The sequence below is a fragment of the Platichthys flesus genome, chromosome 4, assembly GCF_949316205.1.
Source record: "Platichthys flesus chromosome 4, fPlaFle2.1, whole genome shotgun sequence".
NCBI lineage: Eukaryota > Metazoa > Chordata > Actinopteri > Pleuronectiformes > Pleuronectidae > Platichthys > Platichthys flesus.
The window spans coordinates 6,588,138-6,610,251 of record NC_084948.1 but is presented as its reverse complement, the minus strand read 5'-3'; the positions used below and the strand labels follow the sequence as shown (position 1 = coordinate 6,610,251).

Here is a 22,114-nt window from a genome sequence, read left to right as displayed (position 1 = left end):
GATCATGTTGGTGTTTCTGCAATCAAAATATGCTGAAAAATATACACCTCTTTTTGAGGTATGGCAGGACCACTCTGATCTCACTTGCATCTTCAACTCTAGTTTCAGTTCACAACAATAACCACACCTGTTTGCGTATTTTAATCCACCTCCTGCATATTTAAAGCTGTCTCCTGCATATTTAAAACCTTCTGCATATTTAAAGCCGTCTCCTGCGTGTGCCGATACCTGCCAGGTACCAGATAATCAGGGGAGTGAAGTCTATCTAACACAGAGTCACATTTGGATTCTAATATAACAAACTATGCCAAGTCATATAAGCCATTCTTGCCTCTTTCTTTATGCTTCACCTGCTGCCTTACCTTTTCCAAGTTACTACTCACTTCAATTTTTTGCCTCTGTCCTCTCTCTAGATATCCACCTTTTCACTCAGTCCCTTCCTGACAGATGTTATCAATTTTGGCCGTGGCCAGAGAAACCATTAAGGGTCTCAGACAGAGGTTAAAAAATGAAAAGCAGAGGAGAGGGGATTACTGAGACGCTGCGGAGCGGCTATGATACGGGTGATAAAACCGCTGATCCTTCCACTTTACACAGACTGGTTTTTATTTTGTGTCAGCTATGGTGTGCAGCCCTCCTTGCTCTATAGATCTTCACTCTCTTCTTTACTCTGCTTGATTTGCGTCATTTCCAGAGGAGCAACAGATGTAAGTGCAGAGGCAGGGGAGAGCCGGATATAGGACCAAAGTGTAAGCGTTTGAGATACCATTACTGTGAGATTTACTGTACATATACCATTACACTGTATATATATATACAGTTATTTATGTGCACCAACCACACCAAGGCAATTTCCTGTATGTGCAAATATACATGGCAATAAAAATAATTCTGATTCTGATTCTGATTCAATTTGAGCTTGTATGTAACCATCAACACTTCTTGGGGTCAGTTTGCTGCTAGATGTTCGGGAGTCAACGCAGCAGTGTGCAATTACATAGTTGAGGAAAAAGAAGAGTGAGGCGAGGTGACTATGTAGCTGTACGCTGTCTGACTGCACACGCTTCTGAACATGAACAACCTCCACCAGGTCAGGGGGTAAAATGCCAGCACTTTACTCTCCAAGGTGAAGGAGGGAGGATGGATGGTTCGGGGGACATCTCCATCCAAATAGGCCTGAATGAAATGTTCAAGTGCAATAATTGTGGCCAGAGAACTCAGTGCCTTTGTTGACGCAATTGGTCAAACCAGCAACTTTGATTTATGTAACTTAAGGAGCAATGCAGTCCAGCACTTTCCCAGTAGGTTTATCAATGTGTTACACAAAGAGGTATCAAACACACACAAAAGTTTTAAATATTTGTTCTTTTAAGAACCGTGTAAGAGTAGATCATGGAGTGGAGAGATGGATGATGTATCTCCACTTGCTCCCATAATTAGAAAAATACATCGGATACGAAATCATAATTTAGAGCCAGAGTCTGCCAAACAGCAATCAGATTGCAATTACATTTAATATAAAAGGAGTGGACTTGTATACATCATTTTTTGTGTTTGGTCTATGTCCCATCTGCTAACATGGGTTTGGGGAAATAATGCCTACATTGCAGCCTGCCTCCATAGTGCAATTGGCACACTTTAACTTCACTTTTGAGGAGACGCCATGTCATCCTTCTTTATACAGTCTATGGTGTGGAACTTACACAAAGACCTGAGGCATATACCAAACTGTCTGCTACTGTCCAATAAACTCACAAAGTCTCACCTCGAAAGTTCCTCAATAACTAAAATTTCTTCCTCATAATCTCTGGTTGTGTCATTTTACCTTTTAGCAACACTGCCCCCAACAATTTTCAGCGGTACTAATCCTTTTCTTCTGTGTTGTCTGTATTTGTAAACCAGGAAAAACAGATGATCCACTTCAGCTGTTTGTTTAATGTTCTAACTGAAATATTACATACAAACCAAAAGGAGTAAAGATAAGTTCACATGATACTGCCAATATCAGGCATCATAAGCTAATACCGCTGCTCTGCTAACGTGCTGCTCACACTATAGTGTCTGTGCAGACGAGTTGTAAAACTCCTCTTCTAATATAAGCTGATTCATGTTAGTTGGCAGCCCATAATGGGAAACTGAAGCAGTTTCATTGCAAAGAATTTACACACTTACTGAAGCTGTAAAATATCACACCAGCACAGTGGAATGGCTTCTTTGGATAAATATCTTCAATATGATTATTATAAATTATATTCATTTGCTGTGATCAGGACAGAATCAATTTCTATTAGACAATGCTGACAGGCCAGTTAAGCGTTATGAACCATGTAACTCCATCATGAAATTTAATTAAATATTGCAAAATATAACTCTTGCATGGAACTCCACTGCTTTGAGCTGACAAATGTTTTTATTTACTCTGCCATCCGTTTGCAAACTGTATCATTTAATATCCTCTCGGAACTCTAAATCATCACGTGCCAACACCATTGGAATACACACCAGACATTAAAACTGGATGCTTCAAAACATATGTTGAATTCCTTTTCACTACTGCTCAAGAAAAGAAGAACAAAAACACCCCATTCAGAGCAAACATAAGCCGGCTGGACAATAGAAAAGCTCATTTTAGCAATCAAGATGCTGGACACTTAAATGCCCCTCTGTTTGCCTTGAAAAGGCAGCCTGCTGTGGATAATGGCTTATTTTAAGATCAGTATTGCCTTTGCAACTCTTTTCAGAGGCTTAGCCCCAGAGCAGACATATGTCTCTGAAGTCATTCCTCTATTCATGGCCCTTTTAATCCTCCTCGGGGCTTGCAGTGTTCAATGAAAGAAATGGGAGGGGAGGAGGAGAATGAGCTGGGTATTGTGTGGCGGGCTGTCACCGCCGCAGTTGAAAGAAACGCGCGATGGCCTGCTCCTGCTCCCGCACGGAGAGATATCAGGACTCTTTATCGAGGCTAAGCATCATTGAGCAGTCTCATTTGGGCGATCAAATCAGGGGCAGTCGGTACCGTGTGAAAAAGAGCCCTTTACTCTGCCCTTGTGCAATTAGTAGCAGCTATCACTTTGGAGGGCAGTGTAATTGTACGCCTTCGTTCAGACTGGTTCAACTGTTTGTCAAAGGCAGACTAAGTGCTCTTCTGATAATTACATCGTTCATTCAAGGCCAGAAAACATGTTCAATATCCGATGGCTCCTTTGTCTGTACATCAGACAGTATAATGTATGTTCTTGAACTTGCCCACAGACCCACGCAGTATTCAATCAGTTAGGAAAAAGCCCTCAATACCTAATTTTACTGGGACTTTTATATTGAAACTTCTGCTCCAGCTAAATTGTTTTACTTTTAATTAAGTCAGGATGAATTAACCCTTTTAAAATAATGAACTGACTAAGTGGCTCTGCCCACCCACCTTGCCAGCAGGCCCCAACTGTCAGCTGCACATCAATCTGTGTGGGGTGGATGGGCCAGTCGTCCGTCACCAGGTAGGGGTCGTAGGTCACTCCGTCCACATAGAGCGTCACCACTGGGAACTCCACATTGATGACGTAGTAATGCCACTCCTTGTCACAGATCTAAAGATGATAGAAAGAGAAACAGTCATTAAACAGATTGCTTCACTTTTTCTTTCCACTTTAGCTCACCAGCTTTAACATCAATTCCTGAAAGTAGATTTCAGTATTGTTCTGTAGGTGGTTCTAAATCATCATCTTGTTTTCAGAGGTAACAACACGCTTGATTGTTCATTCACATTATTCACAGAATACAGACTGTGTTGGAGTCAAAAGAACAAAGAAGTTGTAGAACCCATGAGGAATGACGTTTTCTGAATAATTGTCTGTCACAAAGCACTTCCACAATTCCAGGAATATTTTGGAATGCTAGTGGAAATGTTGAATATTCATATATTAAGTATGGTTAATGAAGAAGTCTGACTGATTTATGGCTTAAAATGCAGAAAGTAAATTCGTCTCCAGGTTGTGATACCAAGAAATTCAGTGCTGACAGCCGCCCTGATAAGAAGCTCGATACTTAAAAACAATGTATCAATGTAGTTGACTGTTCATGGCAGCTCAGCGTTCATTAATAAAGACAACACATCCTCCGTCTCAAACAATCTTAGAGGGCACTTGTCCTCATCCTCCGATAACCCACATGACAGCTTTAGGCCTTTGTTGACAAAGTAGCAATAAAAAAATCATTGGTAACCTTGTACAACAGTCACGGTTAGTTTGGGCACATAAGTAATTGGTTGTATTCAAGCCAAGATTGTGGTTTGGTTTAAAATAACGACCACCTTAAGTTAAGGAGGCCTTCATTGTCATGGTTAAAGGAAAAAAAAAAGTTATGCTGATGGTTATGGAAAAGTGGGTTAGGGTTTAAATGAATAAATACAACCGTCCTGACTGAAAGATTCACATGGAAGTGAACAGCAGCCTTGTGAGCGTCAGTACTACATTTTTTGACCCATCCATCCATCAGGTCCTCCGTGTCTTAACACAGACTTGGGACTCTGTTGCCTTTGCTCAGGTCTTATTCCACTGCAGGTAACAGTACGTTGCCTTGCAATAGAACATGAATTATATTAAGAATATAAATAAGCTGCTCGAAGAAAAGATGACATATGGGCTGTCTCTTCCAGTCGCAGTAAAACATGCAGCAAGCACCAGGCAAGGAGACGGCTACATTAAAGTGAATACATTCTTCTCTATAAATATCGTCTGTGCTGTGGTGACACTGCATCAAAGCAGGAACAAATAGTAGAGTGCATATACCTCCACCAAGGCCCAACAGTTCCTTAAATTCAATAAAGCTACACCAAATTACACATACACAAGGAAATCAGTTCCCCGAATTTTTTTTTTTTTTTATCAGGATCCATGAATTATTCTCTGAATATTCAACTAAAATGTTCACATTTTAGTTGAATATCAAATGAAAGTAGCCGCTTTTTATAAGTGAGCTGTGATGATGATGTTTGTTTCTCTACAGGTGTCAAATTGGTAAATGCAGTGTGATGATGATGAGGATGTGGGTGTGTGTGTGTGTGTGTGGGATTACCATTCATTGTATAAATCAGAGAAAGTACAAATCTGATTCCTGCCATGACCCATTATCTTCTCTCTCTCTTACACACCTGAATATTTATCTTCGTACTGTATGCATTTCTTAGGTGTTGTCAGAAACTCATGTAAAGGGACTTTAACAAAGTGAATGTCTTGCCACTGTCAGCCTTTGAGGTGTTTGTGCCCATGGGAAGAGTCTGTGCTGTATAGTTTGGGATAAGAAGGAAGATTTCAGCTCCACCATGGGATTCATCGAGTAAAAAGCTGTAAGTCTTAAAGCTGAGTGGCTCTTTGCTGAACACTCCAGGAAATGCATCAGCAAATTAACTTTTTCACCTCTTCTGAAACATGTTTGAATGTACCATTCTTCAACATGCTTGACCATCTCACCTGTCGCCGCCGTGCATTTTAATTGATTGCAACCCACTCGTGCGTTCCTGTCCGACTCTCCTCTCCCGTCCCTTTTCTCTGCTGTAGGCTCATCTGTACCTCTGCAGTGCCAACACTCAGCCACCTGGTGCTTCACCTCCTCCTCTCAGCACCTCTCTTATAACCTGGGACAGCCTATGAACACTCAGCCTTTGGTAACCTCACTCTCTAATGAAGGGCGCTCCATAACACGGTGCTGTAGCGCAGCAGATGGGATTTCTAATCAATCCAGTTCATTTTCGCTGTTATCGAGGAGCGAGATGCAACATCTGGCCCATCGGTGATGGTTCTGCACAGCTGCTGAACACATACGCAGCATGTTGATCTGCTGAGTCGGTGCTCAGAGTCAACGGGGGAATAATCTGATTGCTGTTTTGATGTTGCTGCAGATGAGACTGGAACTGATTAGGTGATTACTAACTGATTAGCTTGTTAGCATGTTAGGACATACACACGTCCAACGCACAAGGTAACCCTACACCTGCCTCTGCATTTTATACAGTGATCCCCACATGTCTGCAGGACACTGGGACACATGAATACATATGAAGACATAATGTCACATGCTTGAGCTCTTAATCTTTAATGTGTCAGTTGTATTTTCACCTGGATTTTGGAGACTTTTCTTCCAGTCTGGTTACATTTCATTACCCAGCTCCCTTGTGTAATGTTATGTACATTCACGAGCACACACACTAATCCCTCTGACATTTACACGTGAAGACTATCCCTTCCATTGCTCCGTCGCTTCTTCCCTCTTTTTAGCTGTTCAGTATTTCAAAGACTGCAAGCGCCCATATGGGATCTGAGTGCCCAGTGTGTGACTTGCTCTCTCATGCTTCAAAAGACGGAGATGGCGTGGAGCGTTTGTCGAAGAAGAGGCTGCTTCCGCCCAGCTGGGTGTCAGCTGGTGTTCACTCACAGGGATAGAGGGAGGGAGAGAATGAAGTAGCCACAAATGTCAGGACCACTTTTGAAACCACAAGGAGGTGAAAACAGAATAGAATTGGAAGAAATCAGATAGAATTGTTGGGCTTTAAAGACAAAACTAAAAGTACAGTTTATGTTTCCAAAGCAGCCTGCTAGGAGCTTCCAGGTAAAACGTAAATATTCAATTGTGAAACTATAGACTTTATATCAATATGTTTTCTGTCATTTTAAGTCATTTTTGTAACACTAATAACTGTTAATTGTTCTAGTAATTTTGGTTTTAATTAGTTATATGATGCTATTTAAATGGGGTGAAACATCATGATTGACAGCTGAGACTGACTCATTATTGGTTGAGTGTATTGACAGGATCTCACTACCTCAATATTTTGGCCTTATTTCTGTACAATGGGAGGAAGTGGAGGCACGTCACCCATCTTTACATAAAGACTATGCCTTCAACATTAACAAATATTCTGTCAAAGGTAACCCTAACCCAAGTAGTATGAGAAGGTTTTAATGGATATTTAGATATTTTCACGTTTTAGTCACCATGAAATCATGGTGGTGAAAATAGAAAAAAAAAACATTAAATCGATTTTTTTAAGCATACATAGAGTCAGTACTTGATAGTAAGATTATATTTTGCATTGTTGGTTCAATATCACTTTATACAAAGCAACATCTAATCAATGAGTCCTTGACAATGTTGTGGAATTGTTGCAAAATCATACAAAAAACAGTCACGATTGTAGCCAGCAGTGGCCACAGATTGAGTCCAGACCGATAACAGTACTGCATGAGAAAACACAGCCACTTTATTCATTTCAATAAATATTTATATTCATTTTCCTGCTGGCACAGCAGAGAATATGTTGCACAGGTCTCTGGCAAAATATCACGGTTGAGCCTGGCCAAATATCCTCTCCAGTCCAGTGCATTGTGAATTGGAAAAGTGCTGTGTTGGCCAAATGTTTACCTCCTATTGTGAATGTGGTAATTTGTTGTCAACACCCGGATAACTTTCCAGAGTTGTGAAATCCTTCTACTATAAAACTGCTGCAGTGTGGCTATCGGCTTTATGAGCCCTATCTTACACCCAGTGCAAAGCAGCGCCTTCCTTTTAAAGGGAACGAGAGATGGCACTCTGATTGAGTTTATACGTGTTAAGGTTAAGGTTGATTTGTTTTGCAGCATTACAAAGAGAAGGCATCCATCCAAAACAAAATCAGAACACACAGACAGAAGACAAGACCACAAAAAAAAAAAAAAAATTATTTTCTATCAATAGAAAACTGGATAAGGACAAAAGTGCAAATTTGGCTATAACCCGATCAAGTGAACAATTGCAGATGGAACAAAACTATTTCTGTAGCGTTTTGTTTCACCCCCTTGGGGTAGAAGTTAAAATACCCCATGTAGAGGATGTGAGTCATCATTGGTAATGGAGCTGGCTATCCTCATAACTGTCCGGTGTACAGGGACTCGACGCTCATCTGATGCTCACCAATCAGCCAACTGAACCATTTCACTATCTGACTCAGTCTGTTAAAGCATGATAAAATAGTGCCAGCATGGTTTTGTAAATATTAAAAAAGGACATTTTCCTTAAACAGTACAAAAGCTGGTGACCCCTTTTGGACAAAGCTTTACTGTTTCCTTCAAAGTTCAGTTTGGAGTCAACAAAAGTCCTAAAGTATTTATATGATTCCAGCCCCATTGAATCACGTCCCTGGCCCATTCAATTTTATTCTACCATTAAATTAGCTAAATTCAAATAGGACACACCCTAAATGAAAACACAATTTTGATCAGATGCTCAGCTGACTGCTGTTGACCATTCACACCTAGTAGCTGTTGTTTGACATTGAAACAAATAGTATGCAGAACTTAGATAATAAAATTGTAGTCAGGCTGACAGGTGTTCGCCCTTATAGGAAAACAAGTGCATCACCATGCATGGGAAGATGCCAACCCGACACACACAGAAAGACTTTGTTGTGTCTTTCACTATTTTGTGTTTGGGTGTGTGTAGCAGTGTTAATTTCGTTGACGAAGACTATGACGAAATATATTCGTTAACGACCTATTTGTATTTTCCATGACGAAGACAAGACGAAGACGTAACGAAAACAAATCTTTGAAAATAAAAACTAAGATGAAATCTATTTTAATTTTCGTTGACGTGACTAGACGAGACGAAAATGTTGGTGGTTGACTAAGTCACAATAATTTTTAAAGCATCATCGTATCAGGCCGTCATGAAGTATCAGGAGCGGGCGAGTGACTGTGTCTGTGTGTGTCTGTGTATGTGTGTGTGTGCGCCCCAGATAGCGCTCCGGTCTGTAGCTCCGCCCCCCGCCTCGCGCACTCGCTCAGAGAGACACAGTGAAAGCAGAGCTTGTTCTCGTGGAGCAGCTTCACAGTGACCAACTGCTTCTTAACTATGAAAACAGTGAAAACACAGAGTTTCACTGGTCTCAGCTGCTCAGAGATCAGCGCTGCAGCTTCTTCATCAGAGCAGAAGCTGCAGTTGGTTTGTACCGAGCTGCAGTTTCTGTGTCTGGCTCCAGTCTGACCTGCTCTCCCTTTTTGTTTTCACATTTAAAATTAAATATATATTTTTAAACTATTAGGCTGCAGCTATATGTTTTTATAGAAAAGGAGTTTAATGTGGCTATTAAATGTGACTAAAACTAGACTAAAATGGAATTTGTTTTCGTCGACTAAAACTAGACTAAAATGGAATTTGTTTTCGTCGACTAAAACTAGACTAAAATGGAATTCGTTTTCGTCGACTAAAACTAGACTAAAATGGAATTTGTTTTCGTCGACTAAAACTAGAATAAAACTAAGAAGGATTAAAATGACTAAAAGGTGACTAAAACTAATATGCATTTTTGTCAAAAGACTAAGACTAAGACTAAATCAAAAATAGCTGCCAAAATTAACACTGGTGTGTAGGTGTCGGAATCAGTGTCCATTAAAAAAAAAAAAAATCGCAAAACTACAAATAACACAAAGATTCATCCCGTATGCACAAGCTCAAAGGTAAACACATCTGAATCACGCCTCAGGCCTCCTTGAGTATGTGCACAGGGTATATGGTTGTGTGTGTGTGTGTTTGTATGAGAAAGAGTGAGTCAGCAATTCCACAAGGATATACCCCCTGTAATAACACCCACCCACTAGCAGGCATGCATACATGAATGCACAGAAAACAATCCAGCAACATTAATTGTCAACTTCAGACACTTCAAAGCCAAAGTTAAAGTTTAGGGGAGCTGCTCTGGCTCGCATTGCTTATGAAACCAAAGCAAAAAGTTCTGTATTCCCAAACCTTTGTACTTTCCCGTGTCTGTGCCTGATGCAAATTGACAGATGGAAGGAATAAATGAAATAAATAACCACATAAACAAAGTTGAGGGAGGACGTGAAACAACCAGAGGACAAAGAAAGTGAAAGCGAGAGTGAAGGAGGTAGAGAACGGAAACATCACACATCAAAGATCCCTCCTCATCTCTTGGGGAACTCGACAGCGAGAAGAAAACAAAATTGCAATCTGCCCTACCTCCATCTCACTCTCGGTTTCTTCCTCCAGTTTATTTAGTCGTTTTTATTCTTGCCTGTCTCTCGGTTAAAACATGACTGTGGGAGCTGTTGCCTCAGGTCCTTTGGAGTTGAAAGTATATAAGAGATCTGTCACCTAACCTAACCCTCTGACTTCAAACAAGAGATGGAAGAACGAGATAGAGGAGGTAGAAGAATGAAGAGACGAGGTGATCTGAGATCGGAATGTGGCAGCGGGGAAAAGGGGAAGGGTGGAGATTAAAGAAAGCATTGGAGGAAAAAAATAAAAAGGGAAAAAATAAATGACATCAAGAAAGATTTGAAGAAGATGAAGGAAAAGTGAGGAAGACGTACAGCTTCATAGGCTAATGCCAACATTTCTGTAAACAAAATCAATGACAGACAGCAGTAAGCCAGGGGTGGGGCCCATGAGGCAATTCACATATGTAAAACGTCATGGTGATTGTCGAGAAAAAAAACATTTGATAAGGAATGACAATCTTTCCAAGAAAAATTGACTCATTATTATTTTTGTGTTGAAGCCAAACAAGAGCCAGAAAATCCAGTTTGCCTTGTTTGTGAGGGACGATGGTCACAGTGATGAAAAAATCCAATTTCGAGCATCATTACAGCTGGAAGCTAAACTGGATGAGCTGCAAGGACAAACACTCTTGGATGAGGTTAATGGTCTTCTGTGGAGTCTGTGAGCCCGACAAGCGGCTTTCACTAGAACACATCCTCACAAAGACACTGTTATACAGACACATTTTGTCATTAGCAAGCTAATAGCTAAGAAGCTATAACCTCATTCAGCAGAATTAGTGAACGAGCTTTGTTTCAGCGGTTGAGCTAATAGACAAAGTTAAAATCCGGATTATGTACAAACACAGTGCATTTTCCTTCCCTGAAAGATCAAAAACCTGCTATGACATCTGAGTACGCTGGTGAGTTTGTAAAACTCCCTCAGGCATTCGGTGAGAAGTTTCAGGAAATGAAAAGTAAACAAAAGGAGCTGAACAATTTTGTTAAGTTGTTTAATGTGGAGCCAGCTGATGTGCCTGAGACAACCTCCAACAATAAATCATTGAGCTGTATATCAACAATGAACTCAAAGTTAAGTAAAATCTCCCTCTGACCGAGTTCTATCAAATATACGTCCTGAGGATTTTCACACTCTTAACAGACATGAACTAAAGTTTGGGACAAACTATTGCTGTGAGCCATACATTCAGTGCTCCTGCACTGAATGTATTCACTGTGTGGGGGAGGACAGAGTCGTGGAAGAGTTCCCCTTGGTTTATCTGGGTCATTTGTTATTATTACAGTTTAACAAAAATTAACTAATCTAAAGAGTTAACAAAATTGTGATGTGTTTTTAATGTGTCTGGAGTTTTTTCAATTAGAGGTAGATTTGGATTTGTATTGATGTGTTAATAACTGATTAATACAATAGTTACAATATTATGTCCCTAATATTCAAATTGGTCCCAGCTTCATATTTAGAGTTCAGATATGAGAGTGGTGTGGATCTCATCTCACTGTGAGGGGCACAAATAGAGTGTAACTCATATTGCTGCAAGAAAAGTTTTTCATTGTCATCTCTCATTTTCAAGTATCATTGATAAGTAGTGAACCAGCTGTTCAAGGTGTAACATGTCTTGGATGTCAGAACAGGTAATTTGTCATTGCCGTAAAAACTCCCCATATGACCTGTGGTGGTTGGTGCCATTTTCTCAGCGTGGTCGGCTGGAGCAGTTGCCTGAGGGTGGCTGGCACCCACACTCTACAAACTAATTCAGAAGGTCATTTAGGTCTTGGGGTGGAGCTGGATCCTCTACATGAAGTCACCGAGAGGAGGATTCTGTCAAAACTCTTTTTCATCATGGACAATGTCTCCAACCCCTCTACCTGCTGTTCAGTCAACTAAAGGATCACGTCCAGCCACAGGCTCAACTGACTTATTGTCAACAGAACGCCACAGAAGCTCCTTCCTGTGGACATCCAGTCAGACCATTCCTCCACTTTCTGCACCTCTCCATCAGTCCTCTGCTTTTCACATTACACTTCTCATTCACTTTGCACCTTATGATTCCCTCTTGACCCCGTTCCAAAAACAACATCATGATACATCCACCTTTATGAGAGGGAATGGTCATGACAACAGGACACTCAGAAAACGCATTAACAAATACCGCTTCAATCTTTTGAATAAATTACCCTACGCGTCCCAGTATGCTTCAGACTTAGTGCATAAGGTCATTGAACAGTGTCTGGAACCCACATTGCCAAAGTCACAATTGGAGGGTCTTCATCTGACTTCTTTTTAAACCAGAGAGCCAACACAAAGTGATCAACCAAGTGCACCATCATGAATTCCATTAAGATTCACCTTTCTTTATGAGGGCAGAATTTTCACCGTGTTTATGAGTGTAGCCTTTCGAAACAACTATAAAATGTTTTGCCTACTGACATGGCCTGACATGTTTGATTTCATTTATAAATGCCATTTTAAAGAAAAATAAATCCACAATTCCAGAATAAAGTTGTAATATAACAAGAATTGTTGAGAAAAAGAATCAAACATTTTTTAGGAAATAAGCAGGAGGGAGTTTGCCTCCCTCAGGATTCAAAATCTTGAAGCGATCTTATTGTGGAACTATGAGAAATATTTGGATATCATAAAGATGTAACCAATTATATGACACAAAAGAGGCAATATCCATCAGGTCAGTGTGGTTCTTTTCTCAGAATAGACAAAGTTTCTGAAACAATCTCTGATACTTAAGTTTAATCTAACAAGATGTTCCACCCACTTCTTCCGGCTGATCTCCTGATATTCCCCTGGTAAATTGACTTGTAATTTAAAATAAATGTTAAAAAAACTGGTTTATTTCAGGAGTCCAGGCTTTTTTTCTATGTAGACGTTTTTATCTACATCACAACATAGTGACAGGACAACTGTGAGCTTTAATCTCTTATAATTCTGACTAACTAACTTTTTTGCTAACCTCAGATTAGTGGCTAAACGTAGAGTATCTAAAATCATCAGTAGTAAATTGAAGTAACATTAAATCCAACACGAGAAGCACTTCTTTAGATATACAACACAATCTTCACAAAGATGGAATTTGTTACAGGGTTACCTATTGCATTGGATTGTAAAAGTGTCTCTAATTCTTCTAGTGTGGACATGGGGAACAGGTCTGAGGAGAGGGAGGGGTGGGGGACAGATGAAGTGAAGGAGGTGGAGGTAGGGAGTTAAGGGGGTATGGCCAGCTGCCTGGAGGAAGGATCCACAACAGAGATTGATGAGCACTGAAAACAAGGTGACTTAAGGAGGGGTGAGTGGGGAGGAGGAGCTAGGGAGGGAATGAGAAAGTTACTGTGGAAACAAAGTGAAAGTAGAGGTGTAAGACGAAGTTAGTGGATTGGGTGGGTGTGTGTGTGTGTGGGGGTGAGGGGTACCAAATGAGCCAGTAAATTATCACATTTTAACAAAGCTGCTATAGCAGGACATTCCTGTAACTTTAAGTTTCATGTCAAATTGAATAAGTGGTTGGCAGCATCACCTCCGAGAGCTGTACGGGCTAATGTGAGTCATTCTGAGGGACCAATCAACCATTGAGATGTTCATGTGTCTGAACTCTAGCAAAAAAAAAATAATCTTTGTTAGCATTGGCTAATGAAGGACCCAATTCTGACCTGGTATTAATGTGACTACATGGTTTTCGCTGCTGTGAACCTAAATGCACTCTAGACCACAAATTAACAGGGCCATGCCATACAGTTCCATATTGTGAGAAAACTTGACCAAAAATATGCAAAAAAATAACTAATTCACAGTCATTTTGAGGCCTTTAATTGGAGTTCTATTTGTCTCTGCCTCACATCATATTGTGTTTCCACAATTTGTACAAAAAACACACATTTTGTCAAATTGTTGTCTCTAAAGCTCAGTGATTGTTTGTGTCATTAAAGCACAGGCTCTCAGGCGGACCCATTTTCGTCGGTCTTTTCCTCCAGATTCGAACAGCAAAAGTGCTGTTTACTGACACATAATTGCCATAAATCATCATCAGCTCTGTGTCAACATGGAAGCCATTACCATGTCAATTGTTGTAAGCATTCGAAAAACGGTGTCTGAGAGCCTATAATGGTAAAAATAGAAGAAACAATTACCAGAGGATGATAAAGGATGAGTAGTTGCTGCTGTTTGTGTGTACATGTCTGTCAGTTCACGCTGTCCTGAGTCCATGTCTATGTGTGTGTGTGAATGGGAAATGTACTTGAAGGTTACTATGAATTACCGGCTGGCAAAAGTGACTAATTAGAATGGCAATTATACAGCCGCTCCCAGCAGAGTCTGGGAGTCAACAGCCAAATGACCTCTTCAAACGTTCATAATGGGCTACACACACACACACACACACATACAGACACACACACACACACACACACACACACACACGCACCCGCACAAGCACAGTTTTTAGGCTGCACAGCCACTCTAGTGAGACTGATCACATTGACTCTCCTTCCCTGTTGGGTTCATAGAGAGCAACAGAGTGGTTAGAGTGGAGAAAAGTACTGTGACATTACAAATTTGGGGATTCATTGGTCTGGGATACATACACATCCAGCACCATGTAAACAGAATGCACTGTCCTGGGTTTGAACTGGCAGACACAGCTCATCATGAGTAGGTAATTGCCATGTTATTGCTCCTCAGAAGCCTCATTTTCAGCAGATGAACCATACGTGTAAACATGAATCCACGTAGCCTGCTGGGTAAATTTTAGTGGAATGTTTTGGTGGCGCCAAATAGATCGTCCCTTAGCGCCTCAATGGATCGTTGACCTATGGGAATAAAATAAAAACAGAGCTAATGCTGGACTGACAGCAGCTCATATAGTACACGTCTTATGAGATATGAGTCATTAAATCTGTTTTCATCCTAAGTTTGCCAAATTGCAGAAGCTTTGCAGGATCGTTAATGTAAAATGTTTTTAATTTGAGTTGATGGGGACAAAAACGATTTGTACGTACCTTTGAAAATCAGAGCACTTTGCTACACAATCATAGTGCAGAGATCTAGTTGTTGAAAGAACATTTTGTCACTACAGCTTACATTGCTAAATTCAAATGATTGGGCTCCTGCCTGTTTCCAGGTTTGAGCATCATTACTGCTTAACTGCATGTCTGACAGGTCACAATGTTCATCATGCTGTGAGTTCTCTGAGAACACCAGTATTCACGCAGCTCTGGCAGAAAAGCTTATCTTGTCCTTCTTATTTTGTATTTTACACAATGACACAGTTTTTACTCCGAAGTGGCATGAAATATCAAAATGTTTAGTGATATGACACATGAAAGGACATAGGAAATTATTTTTTGTTATGTGTAATTGTGCACGTACTGTATTTGTGGTACACACTAACATACTATTAACTGTTATTTTATGTTTTTTTTTTTCAACACAATTCAACCGTATTATAATTATAATATAAATCTGACATCTGACCCTATTTTACCAGATTTTCTTTTTTTAAGTGAGTGAACAATGTGATCCGAGACAATTGATAAATACAAAATAGCTACTTAAAGATAACTTGAATTTTTTTTCAGGTATACAAAAAAACACAATAGAACAACATGTTTTTTGAGTTTTTTAAGTGTCGTTTTTTGTCGAAGAACACTCGTGGAGTAAATTACGGATAAAGCAAAAGACATTGAAAAAAATCAAAAAGGACTCTCCAGATTTTCTCTTAACTGTTGTAAACAAGCAAAAAATCCAATCATTTTTGTGTTTGATACAAGAAAGAAATTACTGAAATTGGACAACTTACAAAGCACAGAGGTGACGATTTGTTGGAGCTACTTGTTTTGGGGTAAGCCAACTGTGAATATCATCATCATCATCATCATCATCATCATCATCATCATTTCCCTTGCCTCCACTCTTTATGACACATCAGCTAATTGTCTCCAAGTTCTAGTGAGTGTGGAACAATTTGCGAGTTCACCTCTTCCTCATCATCATCAAAAATAAGCAGTTCCAGCCATCACTTTAGAGAAGATACAGTGTGAAATATGTGTTTTTCTTATGGCCAAGAAGGATGCATTCAAAAATAAAATGGCTATTGAGAAAAAAAACTATTCCCTATTTTCAATGCTTGTCAAGAGCTCAGAAGAAGTGTTATACAAAGAAATCAATTATCTATCAGAAGTGCTCCTCAAATAGATTCAGTCGAAGTGTTGTGTGTCTGCATTAAGTTAAATTGACAGCCATATCGTCTTGTGCTCTCTTGGCTGAACATCTTACACAAATGCTTCCACCTCATTGTGGCCACTTTGACTGTCAGAGTACGTCAGTGTTTAACAGTGCCACAACAAAATAAATGCAGAAGAAAAAATCCCTGCTATGATTTAAAATTGATTTGTGCTCTTTGTTGTGCTGAACCATATTTATGTGCAAGACAGATGAGGACACAACTTGGTTCACTGCTGGATATGACATCTTAAACAGAAAACACTGAAATATAAAAAAGGATATTGTGTTATATAATTTCGTTTTTTGTACAAGACACTAAACTAACAGCAGACATACATTCAGTTTGTTATTATTAGTGTAATGTTGTTAATTTTAGGAATTATTTTACTCACATAATATTTTATATTCATTCTCAGGGTCCACAAACTATTTTCTTTGAATTTGTTAGCAAAGAGACATTATTCAGGTAAAATAAATTTACTTCATCTCTTTAGCTGCACCAGGAAATCTGTAGCTTCAGCTGAGAGTTGTCACTGTCTGCATCAGTATCTAGTGTTTGTGCACTGATACATATATTTTGAAACAGGCTGTAAACAGACACTGTCCTGGGCCTGCAGTATTTTTATATTTGATATGTGGAGGTAGATGATATGGACTGAATGATACAGTATGTGGCTGATAAAAACAAAATGAAATAAGGTGTCTGTCCTTATAGTCTCTTCACTCCGGACTGACAAAATATAAAAATGCAAATAAGCATTCAGCCAGACATCCCGTGATCTGAATGTCACAGAAAATGGTTTGGAGCAGGGCCAGATTAGCCTGACGTTGTCAGACTCACAATTCTAGTCAGAATGTGAGTCTGAGACCGCTCCATTGGGCTGTGATTATGGGGCGTGTTTCAACTGACCAGGAAATAAAATTCCTCTTCGCTCAATTGGATAGACCTACAACCAATCAGAGCAACGTAGTATGTGATGTATGCACCGCGCCATCCGACATTTAACGGAGCAAACAGCGGAGAAGTTCTTCAACATGGATGACATTAAATTAATAATTGACCCGGTCGGGCAACTCCAGACCGAACTTCCCGACCTCAAATGTTGTGGGCGGGGCTAAGTTTGTCTGGCATCCAGGCTAGTGCCAGATAGAAGTGCACTAAAGTCTAGCACTGACACAACGGCACTTTGTGTAGAGAGTGTGTGGAGGTTTTACTCGGACCTTGAAGGTCGAGAGCCTGGGGGGAGTATACAGATTAATCACACCTTGAGGCTACATTTAGAGCAACTCTCTCAGCATATTATATTATGGAATAAAATTCCCCAGCATATTATATTACCTTCGCTGTCTTGTGTAACTCAATATGAACTAACTGCCTTGGTTAGGCCTTATTCAGCTTGTTTACTTATTGGCAGGGACATGAAGGGTACACTAAATAATAAGAAGTACTTTTGATTTCTGTAGCAGACATCCCCTGTTTGAGTAAAGTAGTGCAGTGCCTGTTTAAAATGCAGCGTAGAGGCTAGTTGGTTGGATTGTGTTGATCAAGTCTGATCTTGCAGAATCACCCGATACATAAATATACAAAATGTATGGAGTTACGAAGCTCCCCCTGAGGCTGGCGAGGGAAAAAAAAAAAGAGTAATTTGTTAATATGTAGGCTGTGGATTGAAAAATCAGTTTGAATGGTTTATAAACTGTGATTTACAGTCTGCGCCTGTGGATCCAATGTGCAAAAACGACTTGGTTCCTGAGTGTAAACCAAAGTAAATACAATGTTACACGGTCAAACCTGGAAACATCCAATGCAGTACAAAATACAACATGGACTGGAGTTCCAACCTTCTTGTTGGATGCTGTTGATGTGCTCTGTTTAACATGACAATGCACTTCTGTTGGTCCTGGGAGAGGGATCCTTCACATGTGACTCTCCTTTTCCCCCCTGTTAAGATTTTTCTTTTTTAGTTTCTCCTTCAGAACAGAGGATGTTGCACCTTGTACAGATTGTTAAACCCAATGAGGTTAACTGTGCTTTGTGAAAGTGGGCTATACAAATGCACTTTGATTTGTGGATTAGAGAGGTCAGAGGAGAAAAGGGAGATAGCTGGAGTTGACAATCAGCTATCAACAAGTGAATACAAAGCAGCAGAGGACCACATCCACTGTCAACCAAGAACATAAATCTGAGCTGCCTTGGGCACAGTCTGAAACTGGACAGTTGAAGTCTGGTCTGAAGAGGCTGCAGATGGCAGAGGATGTTTCCAACCCGATTTAGTGCTGCTGCTGGTGGTGTAATGGTGTTGGTGGGGAACGTTAACTTGGCACAATTTGAGCCCATTCATTCCCACCAGTTATGATTTGAATGCCACAGCCCGAGTATTGTGGCTGCCCGTGTGTATCCATTTATGGACACAATTTGCTCTCTTCGGTATCCAGCATTATAATGCAAACGTCACAAAGCAAAGACTAGTTTAATGAACGTGTCAGTGACTCCAGCCAAATTAAGGCCTCCACAGCGATATAACTTAATGATGCAGTAAAGCAGGAGGTCCGCAGCCGAATGTGCAGCTGACAAATGTGAATGAATTATTCAATAAATTCATGTCGACATTGAGCAGAAACTCAAAGGAAGGATTTGCAGATACTTCCATGTGGATCATTTCAGAACCATGTCACATATACAGATGGAAATGTGCACTGTAAAAAAAGAAAAGTCTAATCCTTGACTGATGAGCTGAAATTGATTGAACAACCTTGATATGTTCCAAAGGAAAGTTTGTGTTGTGTTGTGAGTTCGATGCTGAACACTGGCTGACGGCAGTAACAAGTGCAGGAATCGTAGTATATAAGGTAGAAGTTTTCCTTGTTGGGCCTGAAGTCATCATTAATGCATGCATGATGCTGGATTTGTTTGCTGCATCAGTCTGGCAGACACAGTGAGTTTCTGTCTCCTGGGCTATGGTATATATCGGCCTAATGCTACATTGAATACAGCAGCAGATATCACAATGGAGCAGAAGACTGTGGCATCGAGGTGCTGCTGATGTCTCTAACAGAGAGAGAGCAAGAGAACGAAAAGTAAAACATGGTCCCACAGGTTTAAACTGTCAGTACAAACCAAGCAGTGCAAAAGGTTGCCACAGACCTTTAGCAGAGCGGTGAGAGGAGACAGACTGGGGGGAAATATCGTGCCATCTCGCCTACTGCCACACAACATCCATCACACGCCTCCTCTTGATTACCTAAACCGTGACATGTGCACTGCCGATACTCCTACACCATATTTACCAGCCCTCCACCAGGCGCCCTTGTTCCTCCGACATTCCATCTCTATCTTTACTTCAATGCTCGCTTTCTTGTCCTTTTCTCTGACCACAGTTAAGGTCTGGGTGGGATGTGCACAATAAATCTTCAGCCCAGATTCTGACAGCTACACTCAATCCTCCAGTGCTCCAGACTGTCCGAGGCAAGTGCTGCGTTGCAAATAAATGTTCCCTCTTAAAAAGTTTTGTGTAGGCAGAAAGTCCAGGGAGAAGGGTTCGGAGAACACCATTTGGCTGGAAAGCAAGACAAATCAGTTAAAGTCATCAAGGAGGTAAGAGGGTGAAAAGGGCAAAAGGTCAATGGAGAGTGCAGGAAGAAGAGGGGATTCAGCAAAGCTGTTTTCTCCAGATGAATATGATGAACAGCACAGATCAGCTGCTTTAACCTTTTGCCTTCACCACAAAGTGATCCGTTTTTCTCAGAGACCCAAACACAATAACCTACAATCAAGTGTGAAACAGTAGAGATAGACACAGACACACACACACACACACAGACACACACAGACACACACACACACACACACACACACACACACACACACACACACACACACGAATGCTGTCCAACCAGCAGACCATTTCCCCATCCAAAATTACTACATGTGAGACTTGGACTTGAGTCTGTCTGACTACAAACACAAACAAGAATGGTGCTCCGCAAAGGCCCGGTGGTTCCCCTAAATTCATTCAAACTGCATCAGATTTCAAACTCATATATCAGCCCACTACATGCGCCAGTTTTTTGTCTCATCAAGATCCATACATTTTTCCCAGGGAAATCAGTAACACTGTCACAAAACTCCCTATCCTGCAGCGTTAAAGAGATAAAAATAAATCCACACCAAAACGTGATGGGATCTGACCTATCAACACATCCTTCGCCACATCCTTTTCCTGGTGGAGCGTTAGTGGTTTTTGCGTTATCTTGCTCACAAAAGAGACAAACATACAAAACAACCACGAAACAAATACAACATCAGCAGACAATTGGATGACACAAGGGGAGCAGTATGGAGGCTTTTTTTTTTTCTGTTGTTTTACTATGTCTGAAGATTGATTTGCATTTGTCTGTTTATCCCTGAAACTTCAAAAGTGTTTTGTGGACTCAAACATTTAACCCTCCATCGGCATAGCTGTGAATAGATAATGAGTGAGTGGGTGAACTATCCCTTCAAGACTTGACATGAACCTGTCACTGATAATGAAGTAGCTTGGATTTACCTTTGGTACATTGAGACTAACTTCAGCTGAAAAAAGAAATTAAGCTAAAATATAAATAGTTACAGGTACAGCTTCTTGCTTATTATTGTCAGTTGGAGTCTGTGATGTACTGATTTTGGAGTGGACACCCATCATGACTGGGTCTCAGCTGTCAATCATGACATTTCACCCTGTTTCATAGCAAACTGTTAATTAATTTTAATTAAGTTAAAAACTTACTCGGAAAATAAACAGTTGAACAAACACGAGTGTGATTAAAAATATACCTAAAATGACACGAACCATCTTTGAGGAAAAAAAAAACATTTTATGTCCCATCCACCAACATGGAGAAGGCAGGGTTTATGACCTATACAGAATCCAGCCACTAGAGGGTGATCCAGATGATTATGCTTCCCTTTTGGGAGCCGTCATGTCTTCCACTTTTATACAATCTATGTGACAGAGACACACTCACACTGAGGGAGAGACATTCACAGTCGGGCGACGTAATAAAAGCCATTGGTCCTCCACCCTGTTATTTAGTGGCCTCTCCAGCATGATTTCCACCTATATAAGATCTATAGCATTTCCCACTCTCATAAAGTGGAGGTAATGTTGTCAAGGAAGGGTGGGGTGTGGAGGAAATAAAAAAGATGGAAAACTGCATGCAATGTGCTTTTCAAAAATCTATTTGTAATAAAGGCTGATTTCAATCGAGAGGCAGAGGTTGAGAGACGTTTTGACAGAATATAAAATAATGTCAGTGATGAATGAGTGATATTCTGTAATGACTGCAATGGAAAAACCTGACTGCTCAAGTCAAGCTTATCAAATTATCATTTCTTTATTATTCAAATCTAGCACAGATTGTTTTTGAGGGATATGAGATTGTTTATTGTCTATTTCTGTGTCTTTCAGCCGTTCCTCCTCCATCTGTTATAATCTGGCATCTGTCGGTCTTGTCGGAAGCCATCTCTGTCAGCTATCCCTTTGTTTCCTTCCCGTCCATCCTTTTTCTTTCCTCACCCATTTTCTCTTTCGATATCTGTCCCCTGGAGTGTTTCGTCCTCTCACTTATCTTTCCTGTTCCCTTTTCCCATTCTCTTACTTTCTCTGTCCTCTTTCTCCATCTTTTGTTCTTCACAGTTATTGATCCCTGTTGTCAATATGCTCCTTCCACCTGAATACAAAAAAGGCTATTTGCATGACTGCCAATCAATATTAAAAATCTGGGGATGGCTTCTCTGCTTTTCACAACAAATCCAGTGTTGTGAGTGTTTGTGGTGTGAGCAGCAGAGAAAGGACGGTCTCCC

The 22,114-nt window shown here is 40.4% G+C and overlaps 1 protein-coding gene across 1 annotated transcript in view; it reads right to left on the bottom strand.

The window, feature by feature from the left end:
• Positions 1-22,114, bottom strand: part of LOC133952426 (calsyntenin-2-like) — a 238,150-nt gene that overhangs the window by 26,415 nt on the left and 189,621 nt on the right. Inside the window, exon 9 of the mRNA XM_062386854.1 lies at positions 3,419-3,581. Within this exon, the coding sequence (XP_062242838.1) occupies positions 3,419-3,581 (163 nt within the window). The remainder of the gene's footprint in view (positions 1-3,418; positions 3,582-22,114) is intronic.